This window comes from Dasypus novemcinctus, chromosome 17 (assembly GCF_030445035.2).
Source record: "Dasypus novemcinctus isolate mDasNov1 chromosome 17, mDasNov1.1.hap2, whole genome shotgun sequence".
NCBI lineage: Eukaryota > Metazoa > Chordata > Mammalia > Cingulata > Dasypodidae > Dasypus > Dasypus novemcinctus.
This window is the reverse complement of record NC_080689.1, coordinates 23,980,802-24,001,565: the sequence shown is the minus strand read 5'-3', so window position 1 is coordinate 24,001,565 and position 20,764 is coordinate 23,980,802. Positions and strand designations below refer to the sequence as shown.

The 20,764-nt window shown below is 38.9% G+C and overlaps 1 protein-coding gene across 1 annotated transcript in view; it reads right to left on the bottom strand.

Annotated features, from left to right (window-relative positions):
* The window catches only part of CRIM1 (cysteine rich transmembrane BMP regulator 1), a 211,869-nt gene that overhangs the window by 73,205 nt on the left and 117,900 nt on the right, over positions 1–20,764 (bottom strand). Inside the window, exons 6-7 of the mRNA XM_004466035.4 lie at positions 12,215–12,397; positions 10,337–10,534 (exon numbers count right to left, since the gene is read on the bottom strand). Of these exons, the coding sequence (XP_004466092.3) occupies positions 10,337–10,534; positions 12,215–12,397 (381 nt within the window). The remainder of the gene's footprint in view (positions 1–10,336; positions 10,535–12,214; positions 12,398–20,764) is intronic.

The window sequence follows — 20,764 nt, the reverse complement described above, 5'->3', positions numbered from 1 at the left end:
CCGAAACAATGACTCCGTGTGCCTGGCTGACCCTCCTACGATAGGGGCCTTGCTGATCTCTGTGGACAGGGCAAACTCACTGAGGTTTCATTTATGCTATTTTGATAGCTGTGCAAGCAGCTCTACCATTCTGAAGTTGAAAGAAAAGGAAGATCTGTCTCTAAAAGCTGTCTTTGATCAGCAAATCTTAATTTCAGTTAGGTTGGTGATCACAAACTTAGGTCAAGAGTAAGAGAACATTCAACCAGGACAGCTTCTTAACAATGCTGAGGGGGTTTCGCGCAAATAACAATGTCCTCAGAATGTCTGCCACAGAACTGTGGAGCATCCCGACCAGCTCCTCTGGTTGGCGGTGCCAAACACCTCCATGGACTCTTTAACGTTTTGTTCCCAGAAAGGATGAGATTTATGGTCTCGAATAGATCCGAGCTTGCTGATACCTCTCAATATCAAAGGCCTACGGCCATCCCAACCAACTGCTTATTATCTCTGAACAATTACAAAAGAAACACTCCCTGAATTGTATTCAAAATAGTGAGCAGACATGCCCGCAACAGCCTTCCAATGAGGATGAAAAACAATATCATCGTGTGTCTTCTCACTAACATGGCAGGACCACAAAGCAAAAGGTAGGCACCCAAATAAATAAATACATACACGTATGGCACTTTATTCCAAAATAGCCTCATAGTAACCTAAACTTCTATCAACTGTGAATATTTTTTTTAAAGTAAGAAAACTGGGATGAAGGTCAATTTTAAGTAGAAAAGAATAAGATGCTGCCAGGAATGAGCTCAGCACCCACAGGGCATGCTGGGAGGGGTGGGTGGCCTTACAGATTCAACTCTCACTTTTTCCATCAGCCAATGCGAAACAAGAAATGCAACTGGTACGTGACTCTGGGGTGCCGTAAGGACTAGGTACTTGCTGGCTTTGGAATTTCCTTGGCAATTCTTAGTGCTGCTTTACTCTGGTCCTGCGAAATAAAAGCTGGAGCCTTGAAATGAACTTTACTTTTGATTGGCAACTAACACTGAATTCCGTGGTCTCAAATGGTCTGAATATCTATCTGAATTGGGCTCTGTTTCAAGCAAACAAGACAAACCTGACTAATCGCTCACATGTGAAAGCAAAACTAACGATGTTTAACCAGGTATCCAGTAGATGTAAATCATAAATAAAAATTTGCTCAGATCACTAATATTCAACTCAAACTCAAAGAGTGTGAAACAGAAAGCGTCCCCGTCCCTTTGTGTTTCTGGGGAAACAGCAGGCTAAAAGTTCAGCATCATGCATCCTGTATCAAATTTAGATCAATGAGATGGTGTGGTCCCCAGACCAAGACCTGGCACTGCTGAGTCCCCTGGGTGCTGATTCATCATGAGAGACTGGTAGGTGGCTATGATCCTGTTCCCTTCTGCCTCGGCTGCCACCTGTGATGGGGACATCCACACGTGGCAGGAGGCATTCTTTAATGCACATTTTAATTCCATCAGTCCTCCCATTTTATGATACTATTGCAGCAGACATTTTACATGTTTGTATGACATTTTATTTTCAATAATCAGATAGACACAGTGCAGAAAATACTTTTAAAAGAACCTTTTAAAACAATTCACTGGGTTATTCACTATCTCTAACAACTGTCATGTGTTAAACCATGTGCAATCATTTTGCTTTATTAGATAAACTGAAGACTATACAATAGAACAGTTTGAAATGATACAATCAGAAATGGGAGTTAAAGAACCACTTATTAAAAATAAGTTACACTGGAATCACCACCTATTTGAAAATCATTTTTTCTAGGAAAATTATTTTAGTTTAATTTATTCTAAAATATTTCTGTAAGGAGCACTTGTAATTTCACAAAAATGATTTAATATAATATATGACCAATTCAATATATGCCTTGAGCCCTTGGAAGTCATAAAAATATTATGTAGTAAGTGAATTGATGATTTTTTATAAACACACCAGGAGTTATTATTCACTTCCGGAGGCTATGTGCTTATGCCAAAATGCTGTTCGTTTTAAACGTCCATTTGAAACCTCTCTTCAGAATTGCTTTCAGAGCAAAGTACTATTTATAGAAGATAAAGTACCTTTAGTTTACTGTCACTTTTAAATTTTCTTTGAGCAGATTTATCCAACTAGATCACCCACTTTTTTCACTAGACTTAAGACTTGACTGACTTTTGTTATTTCCTAAAGTCTAATAAACCTTCAGAGTCTGGGGTTTACAAAGCTAAGGATATTCAAAAGGATGTGCTGCAAGCTCTGAAGTCACTTTTGACTGAGAAGTACCAAAAATATTCTATGATTACAGTTTCTCCCATATAACTATTTTGAAAGGAAAAACACTTAACTCGGACATGTAAATCCTGGTATGTTTAAAAATAGTTTCATTATTTTATAGTTTAGATCTTGTACTGGGGGGGGGAGGGTTATGACATTAAGTACTTTCAAATTCAGGCATATTGAGACCAATTTATTCCTAAAAACTGAAGAAAACAGTGGAAGGAGGTGAAGATGAGGACTTTAAAACAGAGGGTTGAATATGGCTGTGGTGAGGTGAAGCAGGCTCTCTTGAAAGCTAGACAACGTGAATACTAGCTAAAATGTTAAATTCTATTAGGTTAACAAAAGTTAAAAGAAAACCAATTCACTACTTCTGATCAATGAGTGTACTACAAAGAAGATGGTATGTCTTTTTCAAGTCCACAAGCCATTTTTGAAGGGCATGTCTACTAATAACCTTCATTAACTTCTATTTGGTTGCCTAAGAATTGTCTCTTATCCAAAAAAGTTTAACAGTCCCAACAGAGACTGTTTATTTAAGCTTGTTGGAAAAACATTCCTATCATTTCAAGAATAACTAAATATTTTTCATTCACATAGTTAGCATTCCAGACTATGTTTTCCTGCCTCTGTTGATTAGATGAAAATTAGCAGGCCCAGGTCTGAACTATTAGAGTAATTATTATCTTCGTAGGAAAATTATGAGACACCCAGTAATAATACCCTTTGAGACATGGGAAACGGACAGTAGGGGAAAAAAAGAGTAACCTATCCTTTCCCACGGCACTTCAATGAGGAAACTCTCTAATATCAAGTTGAACTCTCTAAAGTCAAGTCAAAGGCTTTTCTAATCATGTGTTTCAGAATCAGCTCTGAACAACTGTGAATATTTAAGGAAATATCAGCCTAATCATCTAGTATATTTAAGAGTTTAAGGCCAACCTTCACTGAGATTTGTAAAATTCTGGTCAAAACGGTAGTCTTAACGAAAGTCAAGAACAAGTGCGAGGCAGAACTGATACAAGGAAAGACCTGGACCTCTAGCTTTAAGCAAGAACCACCATTTCTTCTCTAAATAAATGACTTCCATAAGGTTTATTTTCACACCTGCTTATCTATTAATATAAGTGATGGATCTGAAAAGTAAATAAAACCAATCATATAGAATGCACACAATACAATTCTGTATTGCTATGAAAGCATAACTTTTGAAAGTAACATTTTAAGCTCAGACAGGAATGTCTTTTCATTCATTGCATATATATTCTAATGTTACTATAAATATCTAAAGATCATTAAAATTATCAGAGAATAATCAAAACACTCTAAAACTCATCAATGAAAAATGCCCAATGCTTAGATCAAAGATCAAGGTTAACACAGGGTTATATGCTATGCATTTGTTAACTGACATATGACCTTATTTGGACAAGCAAAAAACAGACTGTGTTATATCTTTATTTCCATTTATGGAGCCAGTTTCCCGGACATTTAGAGTTAAAGGATGAAACAGCATGCCTAACAGTCTTTGAGATATTACGAATATTCTATTATTCTTGGCCTACTAATAATAACATTGTGTATGGCACTGAAGCAATACCACCCATAAACTGAGTTTTGATCTCTGTTATATATCAGAACGTTAATAACATGTGACCCATGGCATCTTGGACTTCACTGCTTTCCTGGGGTCAGCCAAACTATGTTTGACTCCTTGCCACAGAAGCAGTAGCTTAATCATCTGGGATACCGTTCAGTGAGGAAGTAATATGGGCAGGGCTGGACACATATTTTTTTGTTTTAAAGAATTCCCACCCAGATATGTGCCTGGTACTGGCTATTCTGGCAGCCCAGCCATATCATTTGAATGGCTGTTGATTCATCAGTATTTATGGAGAAGAATATTGTGCTTCTATAAAATCAGGGTGGCCAATGGGGACAGCACCCTCGGCAGCTCACAGCACCCCCTCCCTCCCCCCAGCCCTTTAGAGGAGCCCAGCATGCCAGCTGCCAGGCAAGGTGATGCTGAAGTACCGAGCTGGCTTACAAATCCACACCCATCAATATATTCCTAACCCTTTCTCTTCAACACTGTCTGAAGGAGGACCAGGACTCCCCAATTACGGGGATTCAAGAAGGCCAGGTGGCAGAAGGAAGATGGTTGGTTTTCTGGTCCCCTCACATTCCATCCTAAGTCCAGAGTTACAAAGAGTCCACGCACAGTGAATCTCTTATTATTCCAGGTCCACAACATCATTAGACCTGCCTGAAGTCAGCTCATATCTGATTTCAGCTCTGCAAAAATACCCTGTTAACATTTTGGTGTGGGGGACATCTTAAAGAATTTAATTAAAAACCCCAAAACACTGAAGTAGACACAAGAATAGGATGAACACTCATGTACCCATTGTCCAGCTTCAAGAATCTACAAATAACGCTTTGACTTCCTGAGATTGGAAATGGATTTTGTTTGGTTTCAGAGAAGCGGAAAATAATAGAAAGGAACATACCTGTACACTCAACCACGAGGGTCAAATTTATTTACTAGCAACTCAAACTATAATATTGAATGTTTCCTTCTCAACTATTACCTACGTTGTACCTTGTTCTTGAAAATGATACTCCGGTGCTGGCTCTGAAATCCCCAGTGTCATCAAAATCATCAGCACCGCCCTTCAGGATACCCAGTCGTGACTGGCCGGGAAGTTCCTGCAGGTCACGGTGGGCAAGGTCCAGCCATGCCCAAGACAGGACGGCAGATCAGGCCTCACCTGGGAGACTTCTGAATGAAATTCCTATCTACTGTATCAGATGTTGCAGCCAAGTTGCCTCAACCATGTCTACAATTCCACTATTTTTCTTAGTGTGTGATCATGGGCATATCATATGCATATCAATAGCAAAATCTCCCCAAAGGCCCACCCCAACATCTTCTCTTACCTTTAATTATAAAACAAACATTCCAATGGAGACACCACCTTATCCTTATGGTCCCTCTGACATTAAGCTTTGGCTTAGGGCAGCATTTATAGTTCATGTTATATAAAAGAAGCACGAAGATGATTCTCAATACCTAACTGTGATTTTAAAAAGATTAAAGCATTTTTTTTTTTCGCCCGTGGATGTAACTGAAATAACAATGTAGTGGCACCCACATATGCATAAAGCATGTCTTAAAAGCAACACATGAAATCTGACAGAGAACACTGGCCCTGGAGGGTGTGGGGAAGCCCCACTTAACCTCCGTGATTCTGGGCTGCAGGGTCTGAACTGAGAGCAAACCACAGTTTGCAAACCACTCTTGGGGCCCCACGTGGCTGCCACTGGGATAGAGTCAAGAGTTTATTGCTCACCAGAAGGGTGGGCAGTCGATCTGAAGCTAACTGGTCCAGCTTGCCTGTAGACATTTGGGGCCACCCACATCAAACACACTCATATAACACTCTACTTTCTGTTCTCAAAACATGTTTTCAAAAATAAGCATTATAAGTTCAACTTTTTTTTTTTCTTGATCAGAAGTCCAGCTGGCTATTAGCTTTTAAGCTTTGGCTAAGGTGAGCCGCTATCAAGTGCCTATACATCATGGCCAGCTGAGAAGGAGATCTGTAAGAAGCATCTGCTTTGATTTATTAGTCCATCCTTTCTCTTTTTTTCCCCCCTCCCTCTCTCATCATTCATTCGTCAGAGATTTTCAAGTACCTAGTTACACATAAGGGATTCAGAAGAATATGGAAAAGAGTCTTGCTCACAAAGAAGATGTAACCTCTTTCATGTTACTGGCCAACAGGGAGGTTCGGGGCACTGTTTGTCCCAGAAGCTGCACACAAGCAGGGCCTGGATCCTGGGCTCTGGGACACACTGCTCTGCCCACTGTGAGCTCTATGACACTGGGCAAGTTACTTGACCCCTGAACTTCTGGTTCTGTGATGGTAAACTGGGATGACAGTACCTGTTACCAGAAGGTTGGTGTGAAGATAAAATGAGCTGATGCTTTTGAAACACTTAGGCCTGGGGAAGCAGATGTGGCTCAACCCGTTGGGCACCTGCCTACCACGTGGGAGGTCCTAGTGCCTCCTAAAGAAGTTGAGCAGATGCTGCACCGCTGCAATGAGCTGGATGCCGCACTATCGCCACGAGCAGATGCCACAAGTTGGCAGATGCCATAGCCTGAGGGGAGCGGATGTGGCTCAGGCAGTTGGGCACTTGCCTCCCATAAGGGAGGTACTGGGTTTGGTTCCCAGTTCTTCCCGGAAAAGCTGAGCAAACAGTGAGCAGACAGATGAGACAACCATCTGGGGGAGGGGGGAATAAATAAAAAAAATAAGTAATAAAAAAACAACACTTAGGCTTGGCACACAGTAAGTGTGCAAAAAATGTCAGCTACTGTCATTAAGTGCCATAACGATACAGTGAATGGCACTGGATAGGGAAGAAGGCCTAATTCTGCTATTCTCCCTTTTTCTTTTTTTTTTTAAGGAAGTTCTGGGGACTGAACCCAGGCCCTCATATGTGGGAAACAGGCATTCAACCACAGAGCTACATCTGCTCACCTTTTAATTTTTAAGGAGATAAAGCTATGTCATCCATCTGTATGCTTAAATCACAAACTTTATATGCCATTCCATGTACTCCCTCCCTACCTCTTCTCAAGGTTTAGAAAATAAAGAGATAGATGAACAAGATGATATAGAGAGAAAAGTCAGAAAAGGAGACAGAAAGAATATGACTAGTTATAGACCTGCAGACTCAGACTGGGATGGCTTATCTCTACACCTGAACTGGGTGTTGACACTAACTTGGTAAAGCTTATTCAGGAGAGTACTTAAGTGCCAATTTAAAAAGCACTTAGGTACTTGTGAATCAAGTGAATTGTCAAGTAACAGCCTAGTCTCTCAGGGCCCCAGGTTCACCGCCCCAGTCTTCCAGGAGTAAGTAAGCGCCTTGCCTGACGCTATCACTTGGAATGCACGCCTGTTCAATGAAAGGTCCTTCCCCTATTCCACCCCCACAGGACCTAACACACCAAATTGGGCAATGCAGTAACTTATTTAGAAAGAATCTAAAACCACACTCCTTTGTGTGGGGTCCTTTTCATCTAATTATGTACCTTGGGACTGTTGCTAATAGAGTAAGAGCCAACACTAGTTATGCAATTGAGTGCAGAGGAATTTATTGCGTGTATATGCTGACTAAATACCAGTGTTTCTGTTTCTTCTCTAAACAATCCTGACCTATTGTTCATTTATTATGCATTAATAACTTGCATTTTTCTAATCTCATATAATCCTTTTGCTATTCTGAAATACTGTGACTGCTGAAAAAAATATTTTCAAATCGTTCTTGTGTTCTATCAACCAAAGTGATAAAATGAATTGAACTTGTATTATTTTGTAAGTTTATTATTAATAAATAACTTAATATCATTATCTTCAGCTGAGCAGTTTCTTGATCCCGTAACAAAAAGATCCTTTTGTCTTCATATTACATCTTAAAATCTGAGAGCTACTGGAGAACAAATATAGTCATACATGAAACTCACTACTCAACTAAATTATAAAGTAATCCAAGAAATGTAAGACAAGTTAGCGCCTTTATTTTCAGTCTCTGAGAACTAGGGTAGGCGGGAGACAGGAATTGAGACCAGTAGAACTTTACATCTTGAAGTAACAAAGATGCTGAATTCTTTCACAGTGGAGGAGACTCTCTAGACATGAGACTCGAGAAGCTAATCCAGGGGTGTTTCTAAAAAGCATACTGCGCTTGGGGTCCTCAAATTTGGGGTAGGGAAGTAGTTGGGAGATCACATCAAAAACACCTGTGATAGTTTTCAAAACTTCAAATGATTTCTTCCTTAGTCCTCTTCCAATCCTTTATCTTCCCAACACAGAGCCACAAGCCAGAAACAAATAGATTAATAAGGGAAGTAGAACTAGGATGCATGAGTAAACTGAGACAGAAAGTGGGAAAAGGGGGAGCAAAAAGAACTGCAGCGGAATCCAGCAAACTTCAATTTATTCCAGCTCAGCCACATAGTGGCAACTGATCTTGGGGGAAATGATCTCAATCTCTCTAAGCCTGAACGTCTTATCTCTAAAATGGGATAATAAAGTCCTAAGTACAGTGCTGTGAGGATTAAATGCAACAGAGTATGGATGCAAAGCACTTACCCCATAGAACCTCAAAATGGACATTTCTTTTCTCCTGGTTTAGCTGAAAACGTATTCTAAATATTTTCTTTGAAGTTAACTAGGAATGGTCTTATTTATCTTTGTGTTCAATGCTGTATCTGGACTTCAGGAGGTTCTCAATACATTTTTTGGAATTAATGGCTGACCAAAACTATAACTCTTTTCTAACAGTGGAAGATTAGATTAAAACTCTATCGCAGATGTTTCAGAGTCCAAACTAAGAGACCACACTAGCATTCACTCACTCCCTATCCAAACATCCACATGAGATAAGAGTAAATCAGTCAGTTTCTAATAAATATAAAATTTCCATTCATCATCTGCTTCCTTTCTCCACTCACCCTGATGCATATGCTAATGCATGCAAAAAGATTCCTCTCTCTTTCATTAACATTTGAGGGGCAAGTTCCTATTTTTTTTTTTTTAATTTTTTAGTCTTATTTTAAATTTATGATGCAAGCTCATGAGGCTAAAGGGCTAGTGTTTACTGGAGTGTATATTTATGCTTTTAATTTTTCTGACAGTCTCAAGTAGAAAACATACTGTTCCTAACTGTTAGGAATAGGTACTTCCACCTTCATCTGCCTCGGGAAGGCGCGCCTTCCTGTGAAGCTGACTATACAACCATTATAAAGATTTCTGTGCACTTCTTATCCCAGTGTTGAAGCATTGCCTTTAGGGGATGGGAGGAGTATTTGTGTGAGGGGGTGGGTGATTTCCACAAAATCGGTCATCTGGAAGCTATAAAGTTTTGGAGCGTAGCGGCTGCATTCGGAGTAGAGTAATGATGAGGGAATTGGTGATGTCAATAGAACTAGAGTCCTCCAGCTTAAATTTTTATGTGATTTTTAAGGTCTAACCCCTCAGAGGTTAATGAAGTTAGTCAGGAAATAAGTCTAGAGTTTATTAAAATTTAGGTAGAAGCAAAGACTTCTTGATGTAGGGCTTAGTCTACTTAATTGGATTTCTGAGAAGGCCTGTCGGTTTCTTAGTATCTCTTTTTAATTCTAGAAGGATCCGTCTTCAACATGTATTAATTTTGACCCATTTTAAGCTAATTTTACTATGCAAATGTGCTTCCTAATGACAGATAATTTGTATTGGATCTGTTGTACAACAGTCAAACTTAAGTCTGTACTAACAGAGGATTACGGGTGACCTGATTAAGCATCCAAAGATCCCATCCAGGATGGGGGAAATGGACTGGAATAGGGGACGGCACAGAAAGACCAGCAGTCCAGGATGTCTCAGGCTTCCCTCTATGAAAAAGGAAGAGATGTCACAAATTTAGGTAACTGAGACAGAAGTGAAAGTATTAGAGTAATTGTTAAGCTACGTCCATTATGATATGAGACGTGAAAAGGATGTTCAGAGTTAGGGCACCATGTAGCGCAAATTGCCTTTGACGGTTCCAGTTTTGTCTGCCAACTGCCAGGACTCTTGGGCTTATGGAAGCATTACAAGTAGAACATGCTATGCTTGAGTCATGGGTCTTATTTCCAATTTTATTTCATTGCTTTGACCTTTGAATGTTAATTAGGCTTGAAGTGAACTGAATTAAAATGTATATATTAAAATGTATACTGTATACTGGAAAATGTATACTGTCAAGTACTCAGATAAGCAGATCTGCATTGGTAAAATAAAGACTATGCTCTTCTCATTTTAAATATGCACTATTTCCCCCGAATGATTAGATTTGGCTATATAATGAATTCATCTGCAACTGGTAACAGCATGAAGCAGACATTCTGCCTGAGGAAATAAATAACAAACAGGAACACACTGGTAGAAGTCTATCCAACATGAGACATTTGCAGAGACTTGTTAGGATCTACAAGGTTTACCTTCACACACAGGGCAACACTCCCCAGGCACTTTTACAGGGTTCATGCAGCTCTGTCCGCAGGCTGTTGCCACGCAGTGGGGCTCTCCGTTGATGCACTGGCAGAATGTGCAGTCATCTTCCCTCCACCGGTCGCCATGGGCCCGGATCTGGCCATTGGCATAGCAGCCAGCAGGATTATTAAAAGGATACACTGGATCTAAATGAAAACATGAGAAATCACTCAATTTTCTTTTTCAGAAATACACAAAAAATTGGCCTCAACAAAGAAGTGCCTCTCTACTGATAGGAACGTCCAGGCAGTTTTGACTTTGGTCCTCCTTACTTTATGGAAGGTATTACGGGAAAATTAGAAGGACCAACATTTAAAGTAATGTAGTCACAGCTTTAGAAAAGCAGCCTGCCAGAGACGGAAGCGGCCAAGAGGCCTGATACAGATAAGGCTTTCTAAATTCTTTTATAAAAAAATATTACACTCATACTTCATTTCTGCTTTGAGCCTTGATCTCAATTCTAGGAAGTGAGACAAAACCAGATCCAGGCCCAGGCAACCCATGATTATTACACAGAGGTTCCTATCTATGTTTTTACACTATCAGCTATGACATAGTTTCAGAGACTATAGCAAACTGGGAGCAGCAGGCAACAAACCAAATGGGAAGGTTAAACGTTTGAAGAGGATTTTTCTTTATAGATATGCAGTGACAACCAACACCTTTCTCCTGTGTTGGATAAAATAATTTCTAACAAGAGAAAAGACTTCATTGTTCGATGTCAGGAACACACACACATTATTTTTTGTGGCGGTACCAGGGATTGAATACATGGGAAGCAGGCACTCAACCTCTTGACCTACATCCACTCCCCAGGAATATGGTTTTCATAAGTACTTTAAAAGTTTCAGATCTTCAATATTACGTGACCAACATAGCTCAAACATTTAAAAGATTTTAGGAAAGCGGGAAGAGGAATAGCACCACTCTGTACCCTCCCACTTCACGTGCAGACATCAGGACAAGGTGAACTCCAGTCACAAGACCAGCACGACTGACTTCAGACTGAAGGTCTGTGACCTGGTCAGGACAAGGAGGCTCCCACAGCTTCCTTTCTGGGGAAACAGTGCAGTGTGCTTGGAGGAACGTCAGAGGAACAGGCAGGTGTGGGTGTGTTATTCCAGGTTCAGCTGTAAATCAGACAAGGCACTCTACATCTCTGAACATCAGCATCCTAATGTTTAAAATGCGAAGGTGGTAATGAATGATATTCAGAGGGAACATTCTGGCTGTTTACTATTTATTAATGTCAGAGGCGGGACAGTAGGATCTGTGAGAGGAGCACAGAATTATGACTTTTAGAGAGAAGAGAGGAAAATACAGAAAGCAGCCCATGAGAACCCTGCCCGACGTCTGGCTGGGTGGGGAGCCACCGCCACACCTTTTCTAAGGAGCAGCAGCTGCGTCCTAATCCCAAACGGAGAGGCCTCGGGATCCTTAGGGAGGCATGGTTAGCGCCCCTCCGAGACAGACTGTCAGTGAACAGGGTTGAGCAACTGGAGCGGGTGGTGCTTCTAATGCAAAGGTGAAGAGAAGGCCCTGGGACTTGTTAAGGAGCTGCTAGAGCTGCAGGGAGGAAAGGGAAGCACTTCACATTGACCTGCGGAAACAGGCACAACTTCCCTCAGAGCAGTGTTTCACAATCTACCTGGAATTACTAACACTACAAGGAAATGTACGTTCAAAAGAAAGACCACCGTGTTATAGAAAGGGAACTTCTTCAATATCTCCTCTTCTTCTGGATGAGACTGAATTAGGCCAGTTTTGATAGTAAAACTCTGAACCATTTATATTCCTTTCAATTTTGAATCAGTACCTTTTCTTACCTTCACAAACTGGGCAGCACTCCCCTTCAGGGACATAGTACCTCTCGCAGCTCAGCTCGCCACACTGGGCCGTGAAGCAGATGGAAACACCCCCCTGGCATCGACAAAATCGACAGTTGTCCATTCGAAACATATCTCCATCATAATATTCCACATTGTTGAACACGCAGGCCGGCTTTGTTTCTGAAAGGAGTTATAACAATCAAGGTATATTCAAAGTCACTTCTGAATGGTGTCCTTGTAGGATTTTCAAGCAGCTTTTAGAAAACTCTGACAGCAGGGGGTCATAATTTGATGGAAATTTACTAAACTCGGTATAATTTTATTTTAACAGGCAATAAAGCAATGCAAAGTAGAATAAAGTGAACAAAACTTTTTACACTAATGAATTGAAACTCCCCCTTAGCAAATCTGCACTGAATTTCTATTTTCCCAATAAAGGCAATCTTTATGACCATGAAACTCTCATATCTGACATGTGCCTTAAAGAGATTATATGTGTATTGTTGAGTCATTTCCTACCTCAAACGTAAATTATCCTGGCTCCATATTGGGTTTTGTTCTGCCCCCGAAGAAAAAATTATTTAGGTCATTTGGGGAGATGATATTTTTCTGTTTCTCCATTCTTCTCTCCTTTTTTTAATTCCCCCCTCCCCCGTGGCTTTTTGTGTGCTGTCTGCTCTCCGTGTCCATTCGCTGTGCATTCTTCTGTGTCTGTATTTATTTATTTATTCCCCCCCATCCTTGTGGCTTGCTCGATGTCTGTTCTCTGTGTACATTTGCAGCACTCTACTGTGTTTTTTTGCTTGTCTCCCTTTTTGTTGCGTCACCTTGCTGAGTCAGCTCTCCGCGGTGCTAAGTCTGCCTTCACAGGGAGGCCCCTGGATGTGAAGCCAGGGCCGCCCATATGGCAGACAGGAGCCCAACTAGTTGAGCCACAGTCACTTCCCCTAACTTCTTTTTTCTATCTGGTTTAATAACCTATAATTGTAATAGTGCTTGCTCTTTAACAAAGCATTTTCTCTATACAACACCTCATTCAATCCTCACAACAAAATATCATTACACTGAGTTTTGAGGTGAAGAAATCCTAGATTTAATTTGCCCAAAGTCACACATTTAGCAAATGACAAGGTCAAAAACAGCAGCTCTTCAACTAAAACCATGTGCTCTTTCCACTGTGTTTCAAGGCTATGTTTTGTTAAGATCTCATTTCCCAAGTTTAGGACTCTCCTCATGATAATCAGTATTTTAAAATTTTTCCTTGCCCTGAAACACTCTCCCTAAGTTCATATTTTACCTCTAAATTTGGATGCTTTAAAAACACTCCCACCAGACAAAGACATCATAAGAAAACAAAACTACAGATCAATATCTCTTATGAATCTAGACACAAAAAAACCTTAAAAGAAAAAGAGCAGACAGAGTCAAGCAACATATAAAAAGGATTATATATCATGGCCAAGTGGGATTTATACCAGGAAACAAGGTTGATTTAACATCCAAAAAATCAATTAATGTAATACAACATTATTGATAGACTAAAGGACAAAAACTACATGATCATTACAATAGACAAAGAAATAGCATTTGACAAAATCCAATACCCTTTCATAATAAAAACACTAAACAAACTAGGAATAGAAGGGAACTTCCTCAATCTGATAAATGGAATCTATGATAAATCCACACTCACATTATACTTACTGGTGGAAGACTGGATGCTTTCACCCTAAGATCAGGAACAAAATAAGGATGTCTGCTCTCACCACTTCTATTCAACATTGTACTGGAGATTCTAGCCAGGGCAATTCAGCAAGGAAAAGAAAAGGCATCCAGATTGGAAAGGAAGAAGCAAAATTATCTCTGTTTGCAGATGACATGCTCTTGTAAATAAAAAATTCTAAAGAATTCACTAAAAGAACTATTAGAACTAATAGAGTACAGCAATTTTGTAAAGTAAAATTGCAACTAAAATAAATTGTATTTCCATATCCTAGCAATGAACAATATGAAAATGAAATTAAGAAAACAATTCCCTTTATGATAGCATCAAATGAATACAATACTTAGGAATAAATTTAATGAAATAACTTGTATTCTGAGAACCACAAAACAGGTTTGAAAGAAATTAAAGAAGACCTTTAATTTCACCCCATGACAATGAATTAGAAGACCATATTGTTAAGATGAAAATATATCCCACAGTGATTTACATATTCAATGCAATCCCCATTAGGATCCTTGCCTGCTCTTGTAGAAAGTGAAATGATGGACCAAAAATGTCACATGGAAATGTAAAGGACCCAGAATTGCCACAATAATCTTGAAAAAGAAGATAAAAATTAACTCAAGCCAAACTGTAGAATTATGAGTTAAATGTAAGAGCTAAATTATAAAACAATTAGAAGAAAAACAAAGAAATAAATCTCTGTGACCCTGGATTAGGCAATGGTTTCTTAGATATGACACCAAAAGTAAAAGCAGTAAAAGAAAAAATAGATAAATTGGTCTTCATCAATATTTTGTTTCAAAGAACACCATCAAGAAAATGAAAAGACACTCCAACAATAAAAAAAAAAAAGGAAAAAAACATTAAAAAAAAAAAAAGAAAAAGAATCCACAGAATGGCAGAAAACATTTTCAAATCATATAAGGTACTTTTATCCAGAATAAATAAACAATTTTCACAACAGTAAAAAGACAATCCAATTTAAAAAATGGGCAAACATTTGAACATACAATTCTCCAAAGACACAGAAATGACCAATAAGCACATGGAAAGATTCTTAACATTATTAGCCACTAGGGAAATGCAAATCAAAATCACAATGAGATACCACTTCACAGTCACTAGGATGACTATAATAAACAAGACAGATAATAAGTGTTGATGAGGATGTAGATAAATTGGGACTCTCACACAATGTTGGTAAAAGTGCAGCTGCCTCGGAAAACAGTTTGGCAATTTCTCAATATATTAAACAGAGTTACCACATGACCAAGCTATTCCACTCCTAAGTATATACCCAAGAGAAATGAAAATATACATCTACCTAAAATCTTGTACACAAATATTCATAGCACCATTATTCATAATAGTCTCCAAATCAAATAACCCAAAATGTCCATCAACTGATGTAGGGATGAAAAAAAATATTCCAAACAAACGTATTATTATTTGGCCATATGAAGTACTGATCCATTCCACAACATGAATGAACCTTACAAACATTATGCTAAGTGAAAGATGCCAGTCACAGAAGACCACAATTGTACAAGTCTAGTTACATGAAATGCACAGAAGAGGTGAATCTATAAACACAGAAAATAAATGGTTGCCTAGGGCTTGGGGCATCAGGGTGGAAATGGGAAGGGACCGCTGGTGGGTTGTTGTCTTTTTTGGGTGGAGCAACTGATGAAAATGTTCTAAAATTGATTGTGATGGTTACACAACTCTGAAAAACCACTGAATTGTACAATTTAAATTGGTGAATTGTATGGTATGCCTCAATAAAGCTGTTTTTAAAAAGTTCTTAGGGCTAAGACAATATTCAGTAAGGTGGGGAAAGCTGGATTATTATGTACACGGCTTTCACTGATTCCTCTTTCTGTTCCAACATCATGTCTTAATGTTACCTTGCATGTTCAAAGTGCTTTGTTAGAAGTTTGAATGATGCTTTACATTTGTATTGTATTTAAGAAGAATTACTTTCTCATTTTCTTTTATAATAGCCCTTCTGGGAAGACAGGGCAAGTACTAATCTCTATTTTTTAGATGAGGAAAATGAAATTTGAAAATATGAAGTGATTTGCCTAAAGTCACAAGATTAGTATGAGAAGAACTCTGTATATATGTGTGGATTTACAGAAGCAGTGAACACGTATGTTTGAACTTCCTTCCTAGTGCTGTTTGGTTGTAATTTTTTTTTTCAGACAATTAATGTTAGAAGTCATCTTATTATAGCTCAGAATTCTTCCATATGTTTGTAGCTAACATTATCAATCTTGGCTTGGAGTAGAAGAAACTGTACAGCTATATGGATAGACCACAAGTTCCAAAGTGTAGAAAACGGAGTGCTTTTATAAATCAAATTGGCTTGCTCCATGATCTAAGCCTCCTCTCAATTGAAAGTGGAGTGGGCATCACCATCCCCAAATCCTCAAGATAAAGGAATGAACAAACATAAGGAGGGAATGCAACTACAGACTAGATTTATTATTACTCTAGTAATGGAAGAACTTGTAACACTGATGTAAAGACATCTTCACCACAGGTTCTGAGGGAAGGAAGAGGGAAGAACAGGTATAACATGGGGCATTTTTAGGACATGGGAATTGTTTTGAATGACATTGCAATGACAGATATAGGACATTATACATTTTGTCAAAACTATAAAATTGTGCAAAGTGTAAACCATAATGTAAACTATAGACCATGATTAGCAGCAATGCTTCATTATTGTGTTTATTAATTTCAACAAACGTACCACACTAATGAAAGATGTTAATGGGGGAGAGTGTGGGAAGGGAGCGGGTGGAGTACATGGAAATCCCCTATATTTTCAATGTAACATTTATGTAATCTAAAGCTTCTTTAAAAATAAAGAAAAAATAATAATAATAAAAACAAATCAAACTGGCATATTGTAGGGCAAGGCAAAATACTGTACTGTAACAAAATGCCGACATCCAAGCAAATGGAAAAAAATCAAATATAATTTATAAACCGATCAATATTAACTACTTATTTGAATTAATCAACTACCTTTAACAGGTAGGTGAAGTCACAAATGTTAGTGCAAGATTTGAAGAGGTGAGGAAGGAAGATTCTGGTTGTGAATGAAGTTGGTCCAGGTGAACCTCTTTCATTGCAGGGTTTGCAGAAGCGTAAGGGAGAGGGAATGGAAGTGATGGAGGATTGGACGGTTAAGTCTCACTAGCTAAATAAAGTGCAGGGGGCAAGGAGGATGGGATTTAGAAAGATGAAGAGTACCAAAAAACATAGCTTAGACAATCCATTAATCCTTTAGGTGAAAAATCCCAGCCGATAAAGAAATCTGTTTGAAGCTGAGAGAAATTTAAAGAGGCTCTTCAGATGAGTGCATGATAAAAAGGCTAGCAGAGGTCTTGGGGGAGCAGTGACCATTTACTTCATCCGTTGGGGTATAGATGCAGATTTCAGAACAGTACGGAGACTTGCCAACTCTCTAGAAGAGGATGATTTAAGTGGATATGGAGAAGAAAAATATTATGCAGCAATAATTTACCCTGTAATTTGTACTTCTCAATGCAGAGATACATAAAAGTGTCTCTTTTAGTGATTTTTGTATGTATTTTTTGTCTGCCCAATTAAATTTTATGTTTCCAAGTTCTAGAATGTTCACTTCAATTTTTAATATATTCCAGAACTCTTGAAAAAAAGCTTTAGAGTACAGACTGTTAATAAACTCTACTGCCTGCCAAATTATACTGATTGGCAGATGGTGATAGGTATATAACTAGCTAAGGAAAAGACTATATTGTAGGAACTTCATATCTAACTGAGAATGGAGAGGAAACTCAGGTACACTTCTATTGCCTTTTTCTTCAACCTCTCAGTAGGAAGAGGCCTCTGGTTTTATTTCACTGGGGGTGAGCTGTATAGGAAGCAAGTATGATAGACCAAAGCCAAAAGAAATAAAATATATGGTAGATGGGAAACATATGAAAATCTCCCCATTAGTCAACAACAAACTGATATAATCATAAAGATAGGGTGTATGGGATTCTAAGTACCTGAAGGGGGGAAAAAACCTTTTCTATGGGGGGCAAGAGAAGGCAGGTGTGTGCTAGAGTACACCAAGCAGATATTCATTCAGGGTAAGGGAAGAAATGATATTTTTATAAAGGATTTTTTAAAAAGATTTATTTTATTTATTTCTCCCTACCCCCTCATTGTTTTTTCACTTGCTGTGTCTGTTCATCTTCCTTGTTTCTTTAGGAGGCACTGGGAATCAAACCCAGGACCTAATTGCTAGAGGCACCTCCATTCCCTGCTTTGTTGTGTCTCTTGTTAAGTTTTTCTTCTTGTGTCTCTTGTTGTATCAGCTCACTGTGCCTGCCTGTTGCTCCAGCTTGTGGCTTTTTTAGGAGGCACCAGGAACCGAACCAGGGACCTTCCATGTGGCAGCGGGAGCCCAATCACTTGAGCCCCATCCGCTTCCCCATAAAGCACTCTTATGCAAAATTAGCTTGGTATGGCCCTGGGTGACGTACTGAGCAGACTGTTTCTTCCAAAGTGCCAGATCCTCCCCATTACTGTAGCAGTTGACACTATGCCCTAGAAGCATTACTATTACTGCTCTACCAGAAATGGCTCTGTACCAGTTTTCTTCTTACCAGACTACAAGTCTGGGTTTTCCTAGGCTAAACTAGACATGAGGAGTATGCAGACTTTGTGCATGGCTTCTCTGTGACTGGTCAATTGTATATGTTAGCATCTGAGAGAGAATTCTGTCATGACCAATATAACACCATTTCCAGTTTTTATTCACCTTTTATATATGTCTGAATAAAATAGGAACTAAGTACTGGTGGGCAGTAAGACCCTATAAAGTCTCTTACTTATTAATATTCATATAAAATCTGACTGCTGTGAGGATCAGAGCACTGCAGGGACAGAGTTCTAGCAGGTAAAAATCTCAAGTGGCATAAAAACAGGTTGAAAACACAGACTGAGTTTTATGGAGTTCTCCCTCATCTGAACATTCTTCTTAACAATGTACAACTGCTCTGGGATGGTACTGCTGTATACAAGTGATGCCTCCATATTCTCAGAGCAGCTTTCCACTGCAACACCTTTGGCATCACCGAGAACAGGAGGATAACGTTCCTCTTTTATACTAATGACATGCTCTTGTTGCTGAGCATGGACTAGCCTCCATAGAAAGTGATCCTGCTAACTGTACTGTCACAAAGAAATTGTTTAATAGTAAATATTACAAGCCGAAAATTATTTTTGGTAGTTTTAGCTGGTTTACATCCAATAATATAATACCACAGACTAATTTATTTACTTTCCTGGGGAACATTTGATGACTACATCATGCTAACGACTGTGACACTCAAACCAACATGCTCTATTTTACTTAGGTTTTTATGCATATATGTTGGACAACTGGTCATACCTAAGCAGCCAAAAGATTGCTTGCACATTCCATGCCTGGGATTTCAAACCCAGATGACTATAGGAGTGAGAGAGGCGGGCCAGGTATAAGACAATAGGGAGCACTGTGACAAAATGGAGAGCACAGGCCCATTAAGGGTGGAGGCCACTACTCAGCTCCGGCTGACTGTTGACAAAATGTTATTTGTGGGCTGCAGCAGATGTAGTTCTCATTATTCAAGAAGATTTCAGATCGTTCCACCACTTCAGAGGTCTACTTCTAGGTAAAAATTCTGACTCCTAAGTTCACATAAAAGGAGCTCAATTGTACCACCTACTCCTTTGGTTCTAAACAAAGGGGTTCTCCTTCAATCAACAACTCAAAAGTCCTACTTTAGGCTCTTGTCAGAGACTGCAGGGCCTCCCTTTTCTACCCCTCAGCCTGCCCTACCCTCAAATAGGCAAAGAGAAGTAATATTTATGGACAATGTTTTCTGCATTTATTTATCCAGGCTTGTTTTTTCAAAAGCCAAGAGTTCTTGAGTTCTCCATCTCTATTTTTTTAATCTTGTGTTTTCACTTCAATGCTTATCTTTAAAAAATGTAAGCATATGGATCATCTGGATGGCAGCTGAGGAACTGACTGCCTCCGTGCAACCTTGGTGAAAGCATTTGGGGTTAGTTACGTTAATTCTAATGCACTGTCTCCTGAACAAGCCTCTATGGATCTATACCTACACACTGGGGAGTTCTCAAAATTGACAGATATGTTCCAGGCATTTAGGTTTTAACTGTGTCAAACTGATCATTTAGAATCACTTTGACTGAGTTGCACTTTAATTTTTTGCTTTTGTTTTATATTGAGAAGAACAGTCATAGGAAACTTGTTTCTGCATTTATGGTATTGAGAAAATAAATGATCTATTTCATCATCTAATGATCTCCTTTTTAATCTCCATGTGGGAAATTTCCATTAGAGAGTGATTGTCCTGTCCAGTAGGCTTCTTTTTCTCTGCAAGTAAGAATTGTGTATCTGACCCTTATCTGACCGTCTTCTTTCTTACTTGGATGGCCAGGAAGCTGGGAGTCTAATTTGATATTTAACTCTAGACACTATGGTACAAAAACACTTTTGGCCTGCAGACCTGTGGACTCTTTATTTCTGGTTTTCATTTTCAACTTTTACTTACAATTCTGTGGCTCTGATTCTCTTTTCTCATTAATATTTTACCACTATGTTATTTTATCTGTTCTCACTGTAAAGATGCCTCAGATCCTTTATGGATAAGCAAGGTGATAGACTGATAGATAGATAGATAGATAGATAGATAGATAGATAGATAGATAGATAGATAGAGATACACAGAGACATAGATGGAATAATAGACCTCTGCTTTTCTACG